Raw genomic sequence first — 20145 nt, 5'->3', positions numbered from 1 at the left:
TTTGCCATTGCAATATCAGCCAAGCAGGATAAGACTACTTCCTACCTTACATTCTTCATCGAGCAGGTCCAGAATACCCATTTTGGCCTCTATAAGATTGATGCAGGGCTGGTTGTCATAAAAATCAATCAGGGTCCACGGGATTTGTTCCTTCATGTACTCTTCTTGTTCTAACTTGAACACATGCTGTAAATAGGACACAAAGATGCATCTCAGAAGACAACAATGCAGAACATACAGGCCTGGGGTCGAATTCGTTATTAAGGCCAAGAATAACAACAGAACCTTATTATTTATGACTACTAATTAGTGAAGAGCGAGTATACTCGTTACTCGAGATTTCCAGAGCATGCTTGAGTGTTGGGCGTGCTCGGAGATTATGTTTGAGTCACCGCAGCCGCATGACTTGCGAGTGCTAGACAGCCTGAGTACATGTGGGGATTGCCTGTTTGTTAGGAAATCCTCACATGTATTCAGGGAAATCTCGAGTAACGAGTATACTCGCTCATCACTACTTATAATTATTGGAACAAAATCTCAAAATCTGTGATGCTTCTGTCCAAAAATGTGGACCAGATCTGACACTCATTATTTATTTATTTTACTCATTTATATAGCGTCATTAATTCCACAGCGCTTTACGTAGATTATCATCACTGTCCCCGATGGGGCTCACAATCTGAATTCCCTATCAGTATGTCTTTGGAGAGTGAGAGAAAACCGGAGAACCCGGAGAAAACCCACACAAACAAAGGGAGAACATACAAACTCCTTATAGATGCTGTCCTTGGTGGGACTTGGGCATAGGAACCCAGCGCTGCAAGGGGTCTTGGGGTGCCCGTGTTGCCAGTCATCTCAGTATATCCTTGAATTCCAAAAACCACTACATGACACCACTGCTGGTGATGAGAGCGAGGTTCATACATGGATTTCTTCATGATCACATACTGTATATACAGAACAATAGTAACGCTCCTCCCTTGCCTAAAGGTTTGATTCTTCCTTGCTGCACTCATTCATCATCTTCAGGTCTATGACTATGCAGACAAGAATGTTAGAGGGTTTAACGTCTTTCTTTGGGAGCAAACTGCTGCCCAGCCTACCAGGTCCTTGCTTGCCAGGGGGTGGTGCGCTACTGGATACTGATAGCTCAGGCCAGCGGTATCCTTGCACCACTCCTCCGAACGGGGCTCCCATGCTGCACAGAGGCAGCTTTACCTCTGCAGCATCTCACAAGACCGCAAGGAAACTGGTGCTGCAGTGGTCCATCTAGCTTTAGAGCAGAGCTTTTGAGGTGTATAGAGAAAAAACTTCACTAGGTAGTCGGCCACCTCTGTTAGATTGGTAATCTAGGCAGTGAATATTAAAATATCAAATAAAATATCCCTCTGATCTTAAAGGGGCTTTTCAAGACTTTAACAATGATGGCCTATCCTTAGGATAGGTCATCAATGTGTGGTTTCGGTGTGACACCGGGCACACTCGCAACCAGCTGTTCCCGTTGTTAGCGGACAGAATTGCTCAATCAAAGACCTGCACGGCACAACCTGGTCGACTGTATAGTGGCCTCCGCCGGGTCCTGCACATCCACTCCCAATTCAAATCAATAGGGTGATAATGTGCAGTACCGGCCTGTGGCCACAATTCCGTTGACGGAGCTGTGCTGTGCAGCTCTGTAACTGAGCAGTTCTGGCAGCCGCTGACAACACAAACTGCTGATTTGTGGGTGGTGACCAATATCGTACCTCCACCGATCAGACATCGATGACCTATCCTAAGGAAAGGTCATCATTGTTAGGGTTCCGAAAAACCCCTTTAAGAACACAGATGATTTTTTTTAAAATAAGAAGTTCCATGTTTTTACAAACATGTTGCAATTTTACCAATTTAAGAAGTTCAAACAATCCTTTAAAAGGGAATGTTCACCAGCACAACTAATGTGTTTCAGTTTATATCAATAAATCTGACATCTGGAAAAAAAAAATGACAACCAATATTAAAATGTCCCATTGGTTTGTGTGTATTGCACCATGCAGACCAGCTACAAACACACGGTGTCGTTACACCGACGCTACAGTCATACTCTCTTCCTCTTCTTAACTTACAATTGGCAGATTAGCGAGAGGTAAGGGGGCTAATGAGAGACCGTGACTGCAGGATCTCACTACACCTGGCTTGTTTGTACACTATTACTATTGAGACACACAGGTCTAGAGATATAATAGGATATGGCCAAGTCAATTTGCTAAGTTGCTTCCTTTTCTATTCTCGATGCACTTAACAATGGATGACAAGATGACTGCAGGATCAGACTGCAGAGGTTTTGCAGTCTGTTACTGTAAAACCAATTGTCTACATGGCTGCTGTAAATACTAAAAGCCTAGTCACATATTTGACTGATTACCTGAATGACACATAATTCTATGTAATGGGTTTTTGTGGACAAGTTCTGGCATTTAAAGAAACATACACTCCTGGTTATGGCTACTTGCCCACTGTGCAAGCCACGTTATAGGCAAGTTTGCAATTTGGCTGTACATAAAAAAGGCCAAATTATAGACGTGTGTGTGTGTGTGTGTGTGTGTGTGTGTGTGTGTGTGTGTGTGTGTGTGTGTGTGTGTGTGTGTGTGTGACGCAGATTCCACCAATGTTACCACTATGTCACAGATGACACCCGACTGATCCCACAGAGCTGCCTCCAATTGTCAGGACAACTACACAATTGAGTGACAAGCGATGGAAGAGGAAATGTCATGGAAATGTCTCAGCGAGGGAAGCACTCTGATTAGAAAAATGGGACACCCTCACAGCAAACTATGTCTTCCGGAGGACAAATGACCCAAACCCAAATACTGCTTATTAGGTCAAGGTTACAACCAAATACCTCCCCTTGATGAGCTCATGTGGGGGCTGATTGTCGAATGTACTAGGTCTCTTAGAATTTTATGAGATCCCCAAATTACAGGAGATCTTCACCCCTGGGAGGTCCCGGCAGTAGATTTTGTTGTCGTGTTTCTTATTGCAATTTTTCCTCTCTATACAGATCACACATGGCCTGGATAACATCATCGTTATTAGGTTGGAGGGGTTCTATCGGCCTTAGGGTGATGTGAGTGAATGCGTTATGTTCGTCCCTTCATAACAACACTGAAAATATATCTCCCATAAATATCGGATAGATGCAAACCCCAATCTTCATCATTGGACACCAGAGATACAATGTCTACGAAAAATGCTTGGTGAGAGGAAGTTTATGCCTGGGAAAGCAGTTGTCCTCCTCTGTGTACATGAATGTCAGAATTAATGTCTTCTTCCAAGCAAATGTCGTTTCTCACTTCAATTGTTTAAATTAGTCCCTCTGTTCCTAGGTCTAATTAATTCCATATGTTCAATCTGAAGGCCTCCTTCAAGGAGGGTGAAGTGTTAGCTCTTCTCCCTTCTCTGAACAGGTCTGTAGGGATTTTAATTTTCCTCTATGAGGGTATGTGCACACGTCAGGATTTTTAGCGTTTTTTTTGCGGAATTTCACCATAAAAACGCTATAAATCCGGTAAAAAACGCTAACATTATGCATCCTATCTTTTAGAATGCATTCCGCATTTTTTGTGCAGATGTTAGCGTTTTTTTCCGCAAAAAAAACGCATCCCGCAAAAAATCCGGACATGCTCTATCTTTTTCCGGATTTTTTGCGGATTTCCTATCAAAAAGGTCATTCCTGGAAAAAAAAAAAAAAAACGCTAAAAATCTGCAAAAAATCCGTGCAAAAAACGCGCAAATTCCGCGAGAAAAAAGCACGCGGATTTCTGGCAGAATTCTCAGGATTTTGTCAGGAAAAAATCCTGACGTGTGCACATACCCTGACATTGTATACACTGCTCTAAAAAATAAAGGGAACACTTAATATAACTCCAAGTAAATCAAACTTCTGTGAAATTAAACTGTCCAACTTAGGAAGCAACACTGTTTGACAATCAATTTCACATGTTGTTGTACAAATGGAATAGACAACAGATGGAAATTATTGGCAATTATCAAGACACACTCAATAAAGGAGTGGTTCTGCAGGTGGGGACCACAGACCACATTCAGTACGAATGCTTTCTGGCTGATGTTTTGGTCACTTTTGAACGTTGGTTGTGCTTTCACACTTGTGGCAGCATGATACGGACTCTACAACCCACACAAGTGGCTCAGGTAGTGCAGCTCATCCAGGATGGCACATCAATGCGAGCTGTGCAAAGGAGGTTTGCTGTGTCTGTCGGCGTAGTGTCCAGAGGCTGGATGTGCTACAGGAGCCAGGCCAGTACACCAGGAGTACACCCAGCAGCAGGACCGCTACCTCAGCCTTTGTGCAAGGAGGAACAGGAGGAGCACTGCCAGAGCCCTGCAAAATGACCTCCAGCAGGCCACAAATGTGCATGTGTCTGCACAAAGGGTTAGAAACCGACTCCATGAGGATGGTCTGAGTGCCCGACAACCACAGATGGGGGTTGTGCTCACAGCCCAACACCGTGCAGGATGCTTGGCATTTGCCACAGAACACCAGGATTGGCAAATTCGCCACTGGCACCCTGTGTTCTTCACAGATGAAAGCAGGTTCACACTGAGCACGTGACAGATATGACAGAGCTTGGAGATGCCGAGGAGAGCAAGGTTCACACTGAGCACGTGACAGATGTGACAGAGCTTGGAGACGCCGAGGAGAGCAATCTGCTGCTTGCAATATCCTTCAGCATTACCGGTTTGGCAGTGGGTCAGTAATAGTGTGGGGTGGCATTTCTTTGGAGGGCCGCACAGCCCTCCATGTGTTCGCCAGAGGTAGCCTGACTGCCATTAGGTACCGAGATGAGATCCTCAGACCCCTTGTGAGACCATATGCTGATGCGGTTGGCCATGGGTTCGTCCTAATGCAGGACAATGCCAGACCTCATGTGGCTGGAGTGTGTTAGCAGTTCCTGCAAGATGAAGGCATTGAAGCTATGGACTGGCCCGCCCGTTCCCCACACCTGAATCCGATTGAACACATCTGGAACATCATGTCTTGCACCATCCACCAACGTCATGTTGCACCACAGACTGTCCAGGAGTTGGTGGATGTTTTAGTCCAGGTCTGGGAGGAGATCCCTCAGGAGACAATCTGCCGCCTCATCAGGAGCATGCCAAAGCATTGTAGGGAGGTAATACAGGCACGTGGAGGTGTCACACACTACTGAGCATCATTTCTTTGTCTTGAGGCATTTCCACTGAAGTTGGATCAGCCTGTAACTTCATTTTCCACTTTGATTTTGGGCATCATTCCAACTCCAGACCTCCGTGGGATATTAGTTGTGATTTACGTTGATCATTTTTAGGTTTTATTGTACTCAACACATTCCACTATGCAATGAATAAAGATTTACAACTGGAATATTTCATTCAGTGATATCTAGGATGTGGGATTTTAACGTTCCCTTTATTTTTTTGAGCAGTGTATATTATATTATATCATGTAATGGTGGTTGCATTGCTAAATAAAACAATTTTATTTTTCTTATTTCTTTTCTCTATTATGGGGATATTAGCTAGCAAAGTTTAGATTCTAATCTCTCTATCAACCAAGATGGAGTTCAGCAGAGATTCACTTCTGGGGGCAGTTACTGTGTCCGTTATTTGACGACAAATCAAAACAAATAAGTGTTATGCAGAAGAAAAAAACAAAACTAATATATTACCCAAGAGAATAACAGACAAAGCTTACTCTGTGTGAGACATGTAATGACAACTAGCCCTGCTCTCCTCAAAGATCTCACTGCTGGCATCTACTGTGATTACAGGTGTTGTGAGGGGGAGTAGAGCAGAGCTGTGTGCCATTACAATCACCTCGGCAGCTCTCATCTCATGGAAGTCAGTGTGGTGGTGAGTAAAGTAAAGCTGACAGAGCTGTGAAAGGAGTACTGCAAGTTTTTAATTACACATACCTCTGCTCTACTCCTATCCCCTGCTTTTAACCACAGTAGATGTCAGCATTGAGATCAGTGACAAGAGCAAGACTGTGTCTTTACAAACACTTTTGCAGCACTACTCTCACACTACTGTTAGTGTGGAGGGATGGGGGTAAAAGCAGAGATGACAGCACTGTGGGAGGAGAGCTGCATAAATCTTTGTAATGACATACAGTTCTGCTCTACTTCCTTCTGCTGCTTACAATAATAATAGATGCCAACAGAGAAATTAGTGAGGAGAGGATAGCTGTATGTCATGACATGGTTCACTTAAAGAGTCTGGTCTGATAATTTTCTGGGAGCTTATTATTTTTTTTGTTTCTCTGCTGCATTATGCCTATTGCTTCAGATTGGTCAACATAACGCAAAGGAAAAAGTTAATGCCGTCAAAGATTAATCTCTGCTAAAGTTCCCTTGGAACATGGCATAAAATTAAAATAATCCGTATATCAACATTCACATTGACATAGATATGACAACATACCTTCAATAATAAAGTATACAAACAAGTAAAACATAACCTTCAGTATTATATATTCTACCAGGCATTGCACTTACTAATCAACAGAGCTTAAAAAAAAAAAAAGTTTTAAAGCTTGTACCGGATCAGGTTATAATATATACATGTTATGAATCCTATACAGATCATCACTTTTATGGTCCAGAATAAATATGCACATCAGGGATTAAATTGCGAGATTGAAGAGGCCATAAAACCAGGAGCGTCAATGGCGAGTCACACCACCTTTCCCAAATCTTCTGAAATTTCTGGGGACATCCTCTGTTTCTGTATAATATGTTTTCATACGGAATTAGGTCATTCACAAGTATCTTCCACTGATTAATCGAAGGAGATTTCCCCCCATCCACCTCAATACTATCGCTTTTACAGCCATAAACAGAGCTTCCCGAAGAAATATTCTATTATGGTGGACCCACATCTCCTCATCCACGACACCCAGGATGCACAATTCCGGTCTACACTCGATCGGTATCCCCATCATCTGCTCGAATGTAGTAACAACCTCACTAATATCTCCGTATAATCCTACACTTCCAAATAAGGTGCCAGAAATCCGCCCCGCATTCCCCACACCTGTGACATTCATCAGTCACTCCTCTACCAAACTTATTTAATCTACTTGGGGTCAGATAGGATTGGTGAAGAATATACAATTGTATTAACTTGTTATTTGCAGCAGGTGACACCATTGCTTGTGCTTCTAGGAAATCGCTCCACTGATAGATGGTATTAGGTGTCGCCACTTTCACACATCAGTTTGTTGCAGTCAGGCACAATCCGGAGAATTTTGAAAAAAATGGATCCAACAAAAGTTGCTGCTGAATCCATTTTTTTTTCATACACTTGTATTAGCGACAGATGGCCTCATGTTTCATCCATTTTTCGCCGGATCTGCTGGATCGAAAATTGTTTTTCAGGCAGATGGAGAAAACATACATAGTAAAGTTTTTTTTGTCCATCGAAAAAAGGACACCGACGGATCCATCGCTTACTATAATGGAACCCTATGGTGCTGGATCTGTCAAATGACAGAATCCGGAGACGGATTCCGTTTTTTTAAACTGAGAATGCGTTTTCCATTTCCGTTTCCGTTTCCATTTCCGTTTCCCCAGATCAGCTAGTCGGCTCTGGCGAAAAAAATACATCCGTTGCATCAGTTTTTCACAATTTGCGACGGATCCATTTTTTTTTTCCAAATTCACTGGATTGAGCCTGACGGCAAAAAACTGATGTGTGAAAGTAGCCTTACTTTTAACAGCGAGGTGAGTGGATGCGATTTTAGAGTTTAACAGAAAGGTGAAAAGAAAGGATATTACACCTGTGGGTCCTTGAGTTGATAATACTCCTATCAGAGGGTATTTAGATATTCTCATTCTAGGAAACAGGAACTGGTACAGCATGGCGTGTCTCAGTTGTAGATATTTATTAAAGTCTCTATGGGGAATTCCAAACCTGATATCTATTTGTTCGAACGATAATAAAGTTTCATTTTCAAAAAACTGATTAAGTGTTGTTTATTCCATTTTGTTTCCAGAAAACCGGATCATGTAAATGTTGAAGGTGCGGGAACCCGGGATTATCCCATATCTGAATCTCCCCAATTTGATCAGTGAATTTCAAAACGCATTTACTGCCTTGCCAAACCTGCATTGCTAAACTATGTGCAAACAACAAACCCTGGGGTGGTCTGTATGAACCCTCCAATATTGTCCATGGTGTATTTCCACCCAAAAAATGCATAAAGTGAGCTTCTGCATTATTAAGCCCATCCTGATTTACCCAATGTTTTAAGTAGCGTAGTTGACCAGCCAGATAATACAAATATAAGTCAGGGACCGTGTATCCACCCTGGTTTTAGGGCCTCTGCAGGGATCCAATACTTAAAAGCTCCCTTGGTTGAAGATGAAATTATAATTTCAATTTAACAAGCCAACAACTCTGCAATGAAGATCAAAAATAAAAACTAAAACCTACTCCGCTCTACAGCCACAATTCCATGATGTGGCCAAGTTTAACATGCTAAAACTGGTGAAAGGTCCACTTTAAGCAATGTTCTAGATTGTTTTCATTACTGATGTAGGGTGTATGTAAATCCTTTACCTAGCTGAGCGCTTGTGCAAAAATGTTACAAATCTGTTACAGCTCCTGCTGCTCTCACTGTGCTCCCACACTTATTTTTAGTGTGAGTGCTAGCAGGAGTGAGGGGATGGTACACAAATCTCCACAATGTGGTGAAAGAGGAAAGTATCTACATTTTCAGGGAGGGCAGATAAAGAACCTCCAGAAAAAGAGAAAAGTAAATGAAAAGGCATTATGTACAGTATTAGAGAAATACTGATATATAACATGTGCTACTGCAGACAGCACTTGGACATATAGCGTTCAAATGGCATATGTATAACAGGGAGGGATACCATCTCACGGGGTCTGAAAAATGGAGAATGCAGACGGAGACTTTGTGCATTTGTGTTAACTAAAGGTAATTACTTCATAAGTAAAAATAATGTTTCCATCCCAAAAGGTTTCCATTGCTTATAAGTGAAATTTGAGACAAAAACAACCTGGTTTGGATACTTATTAGTGATGTGATCGTATTGCTTTACACCATGAGAAAGACTGCCAGTTCATGAAATAAAGCATGCATCCGAAGCACCCCAAACTCCGGAGAATACTCCTACTGTGCTATGACATGCCAACTGAAAGGAAGTGCCTGCGAAACTGGTGATGGCTCCAGAAAAAAAAAAATGTTTGAGAAGTTCTGCAGTAAAATGTATTTTGCTTCGTAGGAATAAACACATTTTTAGCCTACGACCAGTATAAAGGTCGACGTCTGTAGCTGCTCACCAGATTAAACTGCTGCTGTAGCTTCTCATTGGCGTAGTTGATGCAAAACTGCTCAAAGCTGTTTATTTCAAATGTTTCAAACCTGAAAAAAAAATGTATATTAATCATTGTTAGTATTGGAAAAAAATGTATATGAAGCTCGGGATACATTTTAATAATATAGACACATTTTAGAATGGTCCTATCACATTCATGCGTCCTAGTAGGCCTTATGTAATGTAGCCGTGTTAACGAGACCGCTCCTTATTGAAGATTGGCTTGATTTTCCATCTCCAAAATAAAGCTCATCTGGATTCCTACTTTGCTGAAAGATGTAGATTCAACTTTGCTTTGTTTTATATCAGAAAGCTGAATTATGTAACCCCGCCCACACCACTGATTGACAGCGTTCTGCCTATGCACAGTGCACACAGAAAGCTGCCAATCAGTGGTGGGGGTGGTGTTATACAGGGCTCATTAATACGAAGGACTACATGGCAACAGGTTTACTATTCACCTAGTGATAATATTCTGTTGATTTGATCAAAACAGCAAGCAGCCCTGTAAGTAACATCACTGGAATCAGGGTCTCCGCCCCTACATTATGCTGCTTTCATATTAGATACCCAAATCCTGGTGACACACTTCCTTTAAAAAAAAGGGTTTATTTTAACCATGCAACCAATTTCATTTATAATCTCATGAAACAGACTAGATTGTTCTGGCTTATACATTTCATTGTATGTATTCCCAGTTTTATTTTATGATGTGGTCCACAAAGTCATGCCAGGGCAGCATTCACATTCATTTCTATATACCGTAGATGACTTCTCTAGCACCAGCTTCTGTATTACTAAGTGCATGATATTCAGATGGAAGGGTTAAATGCACATGTAAAGCTCACTTGGTAACACCATGAGGCACAATAATGTATCTTACAAAGACAGAAAATTTCACATCATCCAGATCATGTAACCATCTTTCCTTGAGGCAACACAGTCAGCAAATGTATCACATTACTTATGGGGCAATTAGAATGTTAGCAAGACGATGGGAAGCTGCTTAAAATAGCTACATACTAAGCGTAGGACAAAAGATCTGCAAACTGCTTACTAGGAAAATATAAAATCGGAAAAGGAAGATGTGACATAATGATGCTACATGTTATGTTGGTGACCAAGGATGTCGAGTCGTGGACAGATCCATTGCTGCTCCCCGCTGCAGAGCGGCTGTGTATTAGGTTAAGCATCCTACTGTTCTTTTTGTAGTGTCGTCCCATTCATTGGAACAATGTTCTAATACTTTGCATCTACACTACAATCCGAAGATGCTGCAGTACTCCCACAGGTGTCACTGCCGCTTCACACTCCTGACAGGTGGGGCACAGAGTCAGCGCCAGGCTAATATTGATGGTCTATTCTAAGGAAAGATGGCTGGGTAAAGTTTTTTTTTTTCTCTGTGACCAAAATATTGAAGCTCTATCCTTATCATAGGCCATAAATAGAAGGCCAACATCCAGGACCTCCATCAAATGGTCAATGGAGGGATCGCCCCGCTATTCATAACCTCTATGACTGTGTTCCATATTTCAGCTTGGCCAATTCATGGGCCTTTAAAAAATCATATGCCTACAAGAAAGATCCAATGGATCTGTATACACTTTGGATCGCTGATGGCCAAAAGATGGTTCCGCAGATCCATCAGCCGGCAGCTCTCGGGTTCATCTCTCCCATACACAGGAGTACGTTCCCTTACTGGTGGCGGCATACCTCAGGCAGACTGGAGTCAGACATGCAGACTCCTTATCTCCCTACACAATCATCTATCGGGCCCCGTACACATTAGACTGGTGGACGAACCCTTCCATATGGGCAGGTTTGGCCGACATCAGTCTAGCGTGTATAGGAAGGGGCTTTATGGTGAGTTTAACAAGAGGTAACCCACCAAAGATCAAAATAATTAGTCGTATAAAGGCCAAGCTAAAAATATAATCTGACTCATTGATTTCTTTCATGTCTGCTCATGAAGTACTAACTCAAATCAGAATTTAATTATGCCAAAGACCACATATTACTAATAGGTATTAAATTAGAAAAAAAATAAGTGACCAAAAAAAATAACCATTTGTATTAACCAATGTAGCACGTCTGAGCAACAACAAGTGTAATAATTATCTACCTCCATCTTAATATATACTTACCTTGTAATGTTTTAATTTCCTGTTCCGTTCCAAGTGATGGGTGTCTCAATAGGGAAACTGCTGGTGGTACCAGCCTCTTGCGTGGTACCACCAGCAGAACACAGTCGCACCACACACATACACTGTACATACCCCCAACACACACACTGTATACGCCATACGCACCACACCAACACACTGTATACGCTGTACGCACCACACACACATTGTATACGCTGTACGCACCACACACACACATTGTATACACTGTACGCACCACACACTGTATACGCCATACGGACCCCACACACACTGTATATGCGGTATGCACCACACACACTGTATACGCTGTAAGCACCACACACACACATTGTATACGCTGTACGCACCACACACACTGTATACTCTGTACGCAGCCTCTTGCACGGTATCCGCAGCGGAACACATGAACATGCCGCCACCGGGATCAGCCGAATGATTCACTGACCGACACCATCTTTGTACAGGAGGAGCGCATGTGCAGTTTTAACGTGATGGCGGCGGTCTGATTTATTTGAATCATTTGGCTGACCCCGGCAGGAGATGCGCGACGTGACATGAGGGAAGAAGACAGCATAGTTGTGGAGAGAGAGAGAGCAGACAAGGGGGAGAGCACATGGGGTACACAGGTCAAAGAAGAGATGACATGAGAGGAGAAGACAGACAGCAGATGGGGGAGAGAGAAAGTGCACAGGGGTGAGAGAGAGCACAGGGGGAGACAGCTCAAATGGGACAGCACATGAGGAGAGAACACAGGAAGGAGAGAGACAGCGGACAAGGGGAGACGGGAGAAGTCAGTACATGGGGAAAGAGATTGGATAGGTGGGTGAGCACATGGGATGGGGGGGGGATTCTCAACGCTGCATAGCCTGCCCCCATTGTGACATTACAGCCCTCCCGATGTGATAGCATCGGGCCTCCATCTAGTGTATAAATAACAGGGAGGACAGGTTATTTACCCATAGATGTCGAGGACTCCAATAAAGGAATTTTGCTTGGCAGACGACAGTAGGGCTTTATTCACATGGCAAACAATCCAATTAAACAAGTAGGCGTAAATGTGTTTGGACAGAGCGTCTCTCGCATTGATGGCCTGTAGCCGGGAAATTGGCTTGATATAAGTCTCCGCAGCAGTTACCAGCTTCCGATGGCAGAGCCAGTGAGACATTTCTTCATAGTTCACTCCCATCAGATCACAAAATATAACAAGAGGTTGATGCTTTGGCTGAAATTAAAATACAAAGTGCGTAAGAAAATGATTTAAGTAATTGATTTAACAAAATCTTAAACTTTTATCGCAAATAAGAAAAAGCCAAGGCGTTAATGATAAGTAAAACCCATGTGAAGGCAGCTCTGCTCATCATATTCCATCTGTACTTCTATGTATAGGTAACAAGAGGAAACGACCTAGAACTTCAAACAATTGTGAAATATTACTGCCTCTCTGAAGCACTATCGACCAGGGGGCGTCCAAAACCCAAGACCACCAGCAACAGCTCAAGTCACCATTGCTTTAGCATTACTGTGTGCGCCCGTAGACTTTCTATAGTGCTCATACACCAGTGTGCGCCCGTAGACTTTCTATAATGCTCATACACCACTGCGTGCGCCCGTAGACATTCTATAGCGCTCATACACCACTGTGTGCGCCTGTAGACTTTCTATAGCGCTCACACACCACTGTGTGCGCCCGTAGACTTTCTATAGTGCTCATACACCACTGTGTGCGCCCGTAGACTTTCTATAGTGCTCATACACCACTGTGTGCGCCTGTAGACTTTCTATAGCGCTCATACACCACTGTGTGCGCCTGTAGACTTTCTATAGCGCTCATACACCACTGTGTGGATGCTTAGACAATAGTTGAGTGCTTCTGATGAATGGACGAGCAATCAGTTTCACTCTCAGGACTTAGACCCCACCACCAATTAATAGCGCTGCAGGAGAGCAATAATTCATCATTTCTGTCCTTGGAAGTTTAGTTATACTTTGACACACCGATGATGCCTTGGATATTGTCACCTAAAGATGATCCATCATCAGACTCTACTTATTTTATTCTATACGAGGAAACGCCGCTATTACATGGAAATACAATGGCGCTCAGTGAATACTGTAGTTATGAGTACTGGATTCATGAGATGAGCACTTCCCTGCCTTGATAGTTGGCTGGAGGCGATGTATGCAAATACACAGCATTCATCAATCGCTGCGGAAAGATGAGAAACCCACTTTAAACAGATTTTTGGTTTAAGACCATTGTCTTTTCTTTTTAACTGTGGCGTCAGTGATCAGAGAGAAGCCACTGCCTGTAATCCTCTCCCTAACAGATGAGCGGACTGCGGCTGCTGAGCCACCAAGCCTGTGCTTGTTTCCAATGCAGAATTCTCCCTGCAGACTAGGAGGGATTTTTCCATTACCTTGCGCCTTTTTAAAAATGAAACTACTTTGCAATTTACGTCAATTAAAAATATACTGCAGTTTGTGAGGCTAAAATATTTGCAGCCCCTGGGGAAAATGTAATAAGTGCCTTTACAATCAGGATGCCATTTTAGCCCTGGTCGAGATTGTAAAATTTGTGTTCCCCTCTTCCTTTCTGAACAGCGATCTGTGGGGATTTACAAGAGCTATGCTTCTTATAGACTTCTATGGATCCCTAATGAATCCAATGTGGCCCAAAGAAGACTTTCAGAAGCCAAACATGCACAAAAGGCAATTACTGCTCAGCAAAATCTATAGACATCTCACCCATAACATCTTTAACAGAACCTAAAGAAGACAATGCACTGCAGGAAGTGAAAGGGAATCTGCCATGCAGCACTTTGCTATGGAATCTGAGAGCAGCATGATGTGGTGGAAGAGACCCTGATTCCAGCGATGTGTCACTTAGTGGGCTGCTTGGTGCAGCTCTGATAGTATTCTGCTATAGATACAGCAGTGGTCAGAATGCTGAGCTCTGTATAACTCCGCCCATACCTCTGATTGGCAGCTTCCTGCGTACATTTTGTCAGCAAGCTGCCAATCAGTGGTGGGGAGGAGGTATAGAGATTAACCTGACTGGCCAGCACGTGTCACCTAGTCCAGCAGTTATAGTCTTCCGATGATAAAATATCAAATGCATTGTAACTACAGCACACAGCCTAATAAGTGACATCCCTGGGAATCAAGCTCTCTGCCCCAACGCCATGCTGCTCTCAGACTAAATAGTAAAAACTTTCTGACCGATTCCCTTTGAAGTGGAACACAAGACTCTAAGGCTCGATCCAAAGCTTCTCGAATTTTCTGCAGTGTTATATATATATATATATATATATATATATATATATATATATTTACCGGATATATATATAATATATACATGTATACATATATATACACACATACATACATATATATATATATATATATATATATATATATATATATATATATATATATATACATACACACAGGGTGGAGCGCGGTAATTTGCTGATTATACTGAACAGTAATGGAATTTTTAAATTACATGGTTTTAAATAGTGTATCTGGCAAATGTCGACCTTCGCTATCCACACACTGCTGCATACGTTTACTGAAGTTTTCATGAACTCTAACAAGCATGTCCACTGGTATTCTGCCAATTTCAGCTTCAATATTGTTCCTTAGGTCTTCCAAGGTGTTGGGACGGTTGATATACACCTTAGACTTCAGGTAACCCCAAAGGAAAAAATCGCATGGGGCTAAATCTGGTGAGCGTGCTGGCCAGTTCACATCTCCCCTCAAAGAGATAAGCCGTCCAGGAAACATTTGCCTCAAACAATTCATGGTAACCCTCGCTGTGTGTGCAGTGGCACCATCCTGTTGGAACCATGTATCCTCTAGTTCCATTGCCTCAAGAGCCGGCTGAAAATAATCCTGTATCATAGACAAGTACCGTTCGGAGTTCACAGTTATGGCACGACCATTATCCTGAAAAAAGTAAGGACCAATGATGCCTACTCGTGATATGGCGCACCACACAGTGACGCGGTCCGAATGCAGAGGTCTCTCGTGAACTTCTCTGGGGTTTGTTTCACTCCAGTAACGCATATTTTGTTTGTTTACACACCCACTGAGGTGAAAATGTGCCTCATCAGAAAAAAAACACAATTGCGTCACGGGGTATCGTTGCTAACATGTCTTTACAAGAGGTCCGCCGTGTCAAATAGTCCCATGCTGACAAATGTTGGACCACGCACATTTTATACGGGTGAAAATTCAGCTCATCATGAAGAATCCGGTGGAGAGAACGTCTTGAAATGCCAAGAGCAAATGATTGCTTCCGAGCAGAGCGTTTCGGAGATTGCAGTACTGCTGCTCTAACTCTCTCGATGTTTTGTGGTGTTGTAATCCTTCTCTCAGGTCCCCTTCGTACACATGACACATTCCCTGCTGTTCTGAATGCATTCACCCAATTTACAATTGATTGCCGTCCAGGAACACGTCCGCGTGGAGGAACAGCGAATTGTAAACGAAAAGCACGCTGCACTGCAATGATCGAGTGGGCATTTGAAAAATACGCTTCAACACAAAATGACCTCTCCTCACGTGTCCACTGCATGATGGCAACTGAAAGGCAGAGGAATACAAATCTCCCATCAGCCACTGTAAGCCACACCCACTCTCCCCTCTCTTCGACCGACAGTGCCGCCACAGCATGCAGTGCAAAAAAGCAAATTACCGCGCTCCACCCTGTATATATATGTGTGTGTATATATATGTATACATGTATATATTATATATATATATATATACGGTATATATATATATATATATCATACTAGATGGTGGCCCGATTCTAACGCATCGGGTATTCTAGAATACACTTGCTTTGGCAAAACTGATGCGTATTTGGTCCTGCCAATAAAGCTTCTTTGAATCTTGAATATGCATGTATTTAGCAGCCACATAGTATATAGCACAGGCCACGACATATTCTTGAATATCCAATGCGTTAATACAGGCCACGCAGTATATAACAGTGGCCACGCAGTATATAACAGTGGCCACGCAGTATATAACAGTGGCCACGCAGTACATAACAGTGGCCACGCAGTACATAACAGTGGCCACGCAGTACATAACAGTGGCCACGCAGTACATAACAGTGGCCACGCAATATAAAACAGTGGCCACGCAGTATATAACAGTGGCCACATAGTATATAGACAGCCATGCAGTATATAATGCAGCCCACACAGTATATAACACTGCCCATAGTATATAACACTGCCCACGTATATAGCAGCCATGCAGCATATAACGCAGCCCACACAGTATATAACACTGCCCATAGTATATAACACTGCCCTCGTAGTATATAGCAGCCGTGCAGTACATAACGCAGCCCACACAGTAGATAACACTGCCCACATAGTATATAACACTGCCCACATAGTATATAACACTGCCCACATAGTATATAACACTGCCCACATAGTATATAAACACTGCCCACATAGTATATAGCAGCTATGTAGTATATAACGCAGCCCACAAAGTATATAACACTGCCCACGTAGTATATAGCAGCCATGTAGTATATAACGCAGCCCACGCAGTATATAACATTGCCCACATAGTATATAACACTGCCCACGTAGTACATAGCAGCCATGTAGTATATAACGCAGCCCACGCAGTATGTAACACAGCCCACGTAGTAAATAGCAATGTGGGCACAATACGAGTGGTTAAAAAAGACTTAAAATAAAAATATCGTAGTTACTTACCGATAACGGTATTTCTCTGATCCCATGACGGCACTAACAAGAGAGGGATCCGCCCTCAGGGACAGGAAACCCACAGGTTAAAAAGGCGGGACCTCTCCTCCACCTCAGTTGGTTTACAGAGCCTTGCAGGGAATTTCTGCTGTAACTTAATTGGTTATTTTTACACAACAAAATATAACTGTATAACTTACCGTATTTTTCGGACTATAAGACGCACCGGACCATAAGACGCACCCCAAATTTGGGGTGAAAATTGCATAAAAAAAGATTTTTTATAACATGGGGGTCCGTCTTATTGTCCGAATTTACAGTATCTTATGGCGGTGGCAGAGCAGGGTCACAGGAGGCAAGGTGGGGTGATGCTGGGATGAGGAGGTGCTGGGATGAGAAGGTGCTGGGATGAGAAGGTGCTGGGATCAGGAGGTGCTGGGATCAGGAGGTGCTGGGATCAGGAGGTGCTGGGATCAGGAGGTGCTGGGATCAGGAGGTGCTGGGATGAGAAGGTGCTGGGATCAGGAGGTGCTGGGATCAGGAGGTGCTGGGATCAGGAGGTGCTGGGATCAGGAGGTGCTGGGATCAGGAGGTGCAGTGAGAGGTATGGCGTGAGAGGGGTCCCTGGCGTACCATGCAGGCTTACCTAGGTGGCAGAGGTGCGGTGGCAGAGGTGCGGTGGCAGAGGTGTGGCAGCAGAGGAGGCGCAGGAAGCGGGGTCCCTTTCCCCGGTATGGTGATGCAGCAGAGCCGGGTGAATCCTCTTGTTATCGGTGGGCACGGCCATCTTCCTGAGGCCGCGCGTGTGCAGATGAAGCGCTCTGCTCCCGGGGCTTCAGGAAAATGGCCGCGGGAGGCCGCGCGTGCGCAGATGGAGATCGCGGCGGCCATTTTCCTGAAGCCCCGGGAAGCAGAGCGCTCCATCTGCGCACGCGCGGCCTCCGGAAAATGGCCGCCACCACCGATAACAAGAGGATTCACCCGGCTCTGCTGCATACCGGGCCTGCTGCATCACCATACCGGGGAAAGGGACCCCGCTTACTGCGCCTCCTCTGCCGCCACACCCCCGCAACCGCACCTCTGCCACCGGACCTCTGCCACCTAGGTAAGCCTGCATTGCGACTATTAGACGCACCCCCCATAGTGCGTCTTTTAGTCCGAAAAATACGGTATATAAGCTCCTCTATATATATATATGTGTGTGTGTGTGTGTGTGTGTGTGTGTGTGTGTGTGTGTGTGTGTGTGTGTGTGTGTGTGTATATATATGTGTGTGTGTGTGTGTGTGTGTATATATGTGTGTGTGTGTGTGTGTGTGTGTGTGTGTGTGTGTGTGTGTGTGTGTGTGTGTGTGTGTGTGTGTGTGTGTGTGTGTGTGTGTGTGTGTGTATATATATATATATATATATATATATATATATATATATATATATATATATACATATACATATACACACACACACACTTTTTTTTTTTTTTTTTTTTTATGCACACCTCGTGACTTAATTTATAAGTAGTGTGGACACCCATACGTGAAGGGAGGGAATATACAGGTGCCGTCATGGGATCAGAGAAATACCGTTATCGGTAAGTAACTACGATATTCTCCTACCCCATGACGGCACTAACGAGAGAATTTCAAAGAATGAAAATTTTAGGGTGGGACCACTGCCTCAAGAACTCTCCTACCAAAAGTTAAGTCTGAGGGAGAAGATAGATTAAGCTGATAGTGCTTGAAGAATGTAGAGGGGGAATACCAAGTGGCTGCTCTACATATTTGTTTGATCTATTGATGCTCCACCACGTTCAGCCCCAGAGGTTGCCACCGACCTGGTTGAATGAGCCTTAATTGTGTCCGGAGCTTGTTCTCCGGAAGAGGTATATGACATCTTGATGGCATCTCTTACCCACCTCGCCAACGTGGCTTTCGATGCCTTGTGACCCTTATTTGGTCCCTGAAAGCAGACAAACAGAGCCCTCCCTTTTCTACACTCCCTTGTGGCTGATAGATAGTGTGTTAGACATCTCTTTACATCTAGTGTGTGTAGAGCCTCCTCTTTTTTGTTTTTTGGATTGGGGCAAAAAGATGGCAACGCTATCTCTTGAGATCTGTGGAATTTTGACGCCACTTTGGGAAGGTAAGAAGGGTCAGTTTTGAGGATTACTCTGTCATCTAATATTTGTGTTAGAGGTGGGTAGGCTGATAAGGCCTGCAGATCACTAATCCTGCGAGCTGAGGTTAGGGCCACCAATAAACAGGTTTTCCAAGATATTATTTTTAGTGAAGCCTGAGATAAAGGTTCGAACGGCGCCTTAGTTAGTGCTGAAAGGACTAAGTTCAGGTCCCAGGGAGGAGCGGTGAGATGTATAACTGGTCTGGACCTAGTAGATGCTCTAAGAAATCTTTTTACCCAGTGATTCCCCGCCAAATCCTGATTATAAAGGGCACCCAATGCTGCAATCTGAACTTTCAGGGTGTTTGTTGCCAGGCCTTTCTCTAATCCTTTTTGTAGAAATTCTAGAATTTCCTGGATTGGCATCTGATCTGATAGAGTAACTGCTGATGTGGATAGGAACTTTTTCCAGACCTTGCCGTATGCTTTGGTAGTTACAGGTTTTCTACTAGCCAGCAGGGTAGAAATTAGATTTGAAGAAAACCCCCTTTTTGTTAACAGTTCCCTTTCAAAAGCCAGGCCGTCATATGTAAACTTTTTATTTGTGGGTGATTCACTGGCCCTTGATGCAGAAGGTCTGGGATATCTGGGAGTACCCATGGATCCGCTATGGACATTAGGCGTAGCCATGGGAACCATACTCTTTTCGGCCAGAACGGGGCTATCAATATCACTTTGGCTCTG

The 20145-nt window shown here is 43.5% G+C and overlaps 1 protein-coding gene across 5 annotated transcripts in view; it reads right to left on the bottom strand.

Annotated features, from left to right (window-relative positions):
• Nucleotides 1–20145, bottom strand: part of MYO5A (myosin VA) — a 256332-nt gene that overhangs the window by 76011 nt on the left and 160176 nt on the right. For all 5 annotated transcript variants that reach the window (XM_069765977.1, XM_069765976.1, XM_069765978.1 and 2 more), the window contains exons 10-12: nucleotides 12505–12770; nucleotides 9349–9430; nucleotides 46–186 (exon numbers count right to left, since the gene is read on the bottom strand). In XM_069765977.1, the coding sequence (XP_069622078.1) occupies nucleotides 46–186; nucleotides 9349–9430; nucleotides 12505–12770 (489 nt within the window). The remainder of the gene's footprint in view (nucleotides 1–45; nucleotides 187–9348; nucleotides 9431–12504; nucleotides 12771–20145) is intronic.

The sequence above is a fragment of the Ranitomeya imitator genome, chromosome 4 (genome assembly GCF_032444005.1).
Source record: "Ranitomeya imitator isolate aRanImi1 chromosome 4, aRanImi1.pri, whole genome shotgun sequence".
Taxonomy (NCBI): Eukaryota; Metazoa; Chordata; class Amphibia; order Anura; family Dendrobatidae; genus Ranitomeya; species Ranitomeya imitator.
The sequence above is the reverse complement of the archived record's forward strand: the minus strand, read 5'-3'. Positions and strand labels throughout refer to the sequence as shown.